The sequence below is a fragment of the Epinephelus moara genome, chromosome 22, assembly GCF_006386435.1.
Source record: "Epinephelus moara isolate mb chromosome 22, YSFRI_EMoa_1.0, whole genome shotgun sequence".
Classification (NCBI taxonomy): domain Eukaryota; kingdom Metazoa; phylum Chordata; class Actinopteri; order Perciformes; family Serranidae; genus Epinephelus; species Epinephelus moara.
In genome coordinates this window covers 33,228,825-33,230,875 of record NC_065527.1, presented here as the reverse complement: position 1 = coordinate 33,230,875, position 2,051 = coordinate 33,228,825, and the positions used below count along the sequence as shown (strand labels likewise).

The 2,051-nt window shown below is 42.6% G+C and overlaps 1 protein-coding gene across 2 annotated transcripts in view; it reads left to right on the top strand.

Moving 5' to 3' along the window:
* The first annotated feature begins 440 nt into the window (after window positions 1-440).
* Window positions 441-2,051, top strand: part of LOC126383492 (uncharacterized) — a 6,284-nt gene continuing 4,673 nt past the window's right edge. The window contains exons 1-2 of one of the 2 annotated variants that reach the window (XR_007569152.1): window positions 441-709; window positions 1,151-2,042. Coding sequence is in view for 1 of the 2 variants with exons in the window: in XM_050034016.1 (XP_049889973.1) it covers window positions 607-709 (103 nt within the window). In the remaining variant the exon portion in view is untranslated. Of the gene's footprint in view, window positions 710-1,150; window positions 2,043-2,051 lie in introns of those variants that run through there. The other variant, XM_050034016.1, reaches the window with a different exon arrangement.

The following is a 2,051-nucleotide window of genomic DNA, read 5'->3' as shown; positions in this document are numbered from 1 at the left end:
GTGTTCTCTTCAATTATGTAAAAATTTGGGGGGTTTATGCAAAATATTATGTTTTTCTGTGTGAACAACTCTTCAAACATGTGCTTGTTAGTAGTGTTAATTTCGTTAACAAAAACTAAACGAAAATATTTTCGTCAACGCACATTTTTCACCGGACGAAAACTAGACTAGACGAGACTAAAACCTCCATTAATAAACAATAACTGGGACTAAATCAGTATGCATTTTCGTGGACTAATAAAGACGAGACGAAAATGTAGTTCACTCAATAAAGACTGGGCTAAAATCTATGGACATTTTAGTTCACGAACAAAGACGAGACGAAAATTATATTATATTATTATATGATATGATTTTGTCAAATCCTGTCTCCTCCGCCTCCTCCTCCTCCTCGGCTCTTCTGCCACTCACACACAGTGACACGCCCCCTTTCAAATCTGCAGTGGGCACAGAGTGCACAAACACATGGGACAGACAGGAGGTGGATTCACGGCGAAAGGTTAAAAGTAAAATATTAATGGCCATGCTTTGCACGGGGCCCGGGAGAAAGAGAAGACGTGATATATGGACACATTTTCGCTACATTGAAGTGGAGAAAAAAACCTTATGCTTGATTTTAGTCGAAGAGAAGGAATGTGGGCACAAGGTAGCTGGAAAAAACACAACAAACCTGAAGAGACACATCGCAGTTCACCACAAAGACATCGTGGTAAGTTAACAAAAAGTTTGGTGGTGGTTGTTTATAACGTAACATTAAACCAACGGCTGTAATGATCCAACAATAACGTTAAACCGACCGCAAACTACTGCTGGCTAACTTACTAGCTTCGTATCATGTAGCGATAGTAGCCACTTGTTGATATAAATGTGTGTGGCTGGCTAACTTAGTTAGCTTCTTAGCATGTAGCGACCGTAGCCACTTGTTGATAGAATTGTGTGTGAAGTTGAATTTATGCTAACTTAGATACGTTATACTGGTCGGGCAACTATGGTTTCAGTTGGATTGCAAGTTTAATTAAAGCAGACAGAAGTATGAGCTAATCTAGGAGCTGCAAGCTAACTATAGTTAACACAAAACACCTGGGCAGCTACACATGGATGCAAACTAAAAACTAAAACGAACTAAAACAATTGCTCCTTCCGTTTGCAGAACACACAAAGGTACTTGAAAGCGACACCAATTCCCTGCGTTGCTGGACTTGAGAGGCCACCTGTCTGAGTTCTCCCGATGCCAGAGCTACAAGGATGCAGCTACACTAGCACAGAAGATGAGTGCAAATATGGAGCTACGCTTTGGCCTTTTCCTTGATGTCACAGATGACAGGTTCTCTCCTCTCGCTGCAGCTGCATGTTTTGTTGACCCCAGGGTATCAGCAGATGTCCTTGTTCAAAATGAGGATGAGGGAATTCAGGATCTTCTGAAAAAAGCTGAAGACTACATCACTCGCAGTGTGACACCAAGAATCCGTGAGGAGGAGGAGACTGATGAAGAGGAAAACGGGCAGACAGAGACCACAGAGACAGCCCCTTTGCCAAAGCGGCCTAGATTTTGATTTTTCAGTCCCAGTCGTCCAGCAAGGCCCAGGACCCCCAGGGCCTCTATCAGGCAGGAGATTCAGAAATACAAAGACATGCTGTCCGAAGCTGCTGACGCTCAGGAATGGATGGAGTTTTGGTCTTCTCAGAGAGACACTGTGTTTGAGCTTCTGAAACCTTTGGCCTTGGACCTTCTAGCAATGCCAGCGTCACAAGCCTTTGCCGAGCGCGTCTTCAGTGTAACTGGTGACCTCTCAACTGGCCGCCGCAACAGAGCAAGAACCACATTGGAAAGAAGCGCTTTTCTCAAGCTAAACAATGTCTAAATATACTGTGTGTGATGGCTACCAGAGACTATTGCTATAATTTTTCAGGTTCCTTTAACAACACCAAAACATTGAAACTAGACTGACTGATTCAACTGTATTTTGTATGCTGCTGAGAAAAGAAAGTTAACTGTTCACTGTTTAAAAGTTAGAGCAGCATTATACTAATGTGAGCAACTTCTACATGTT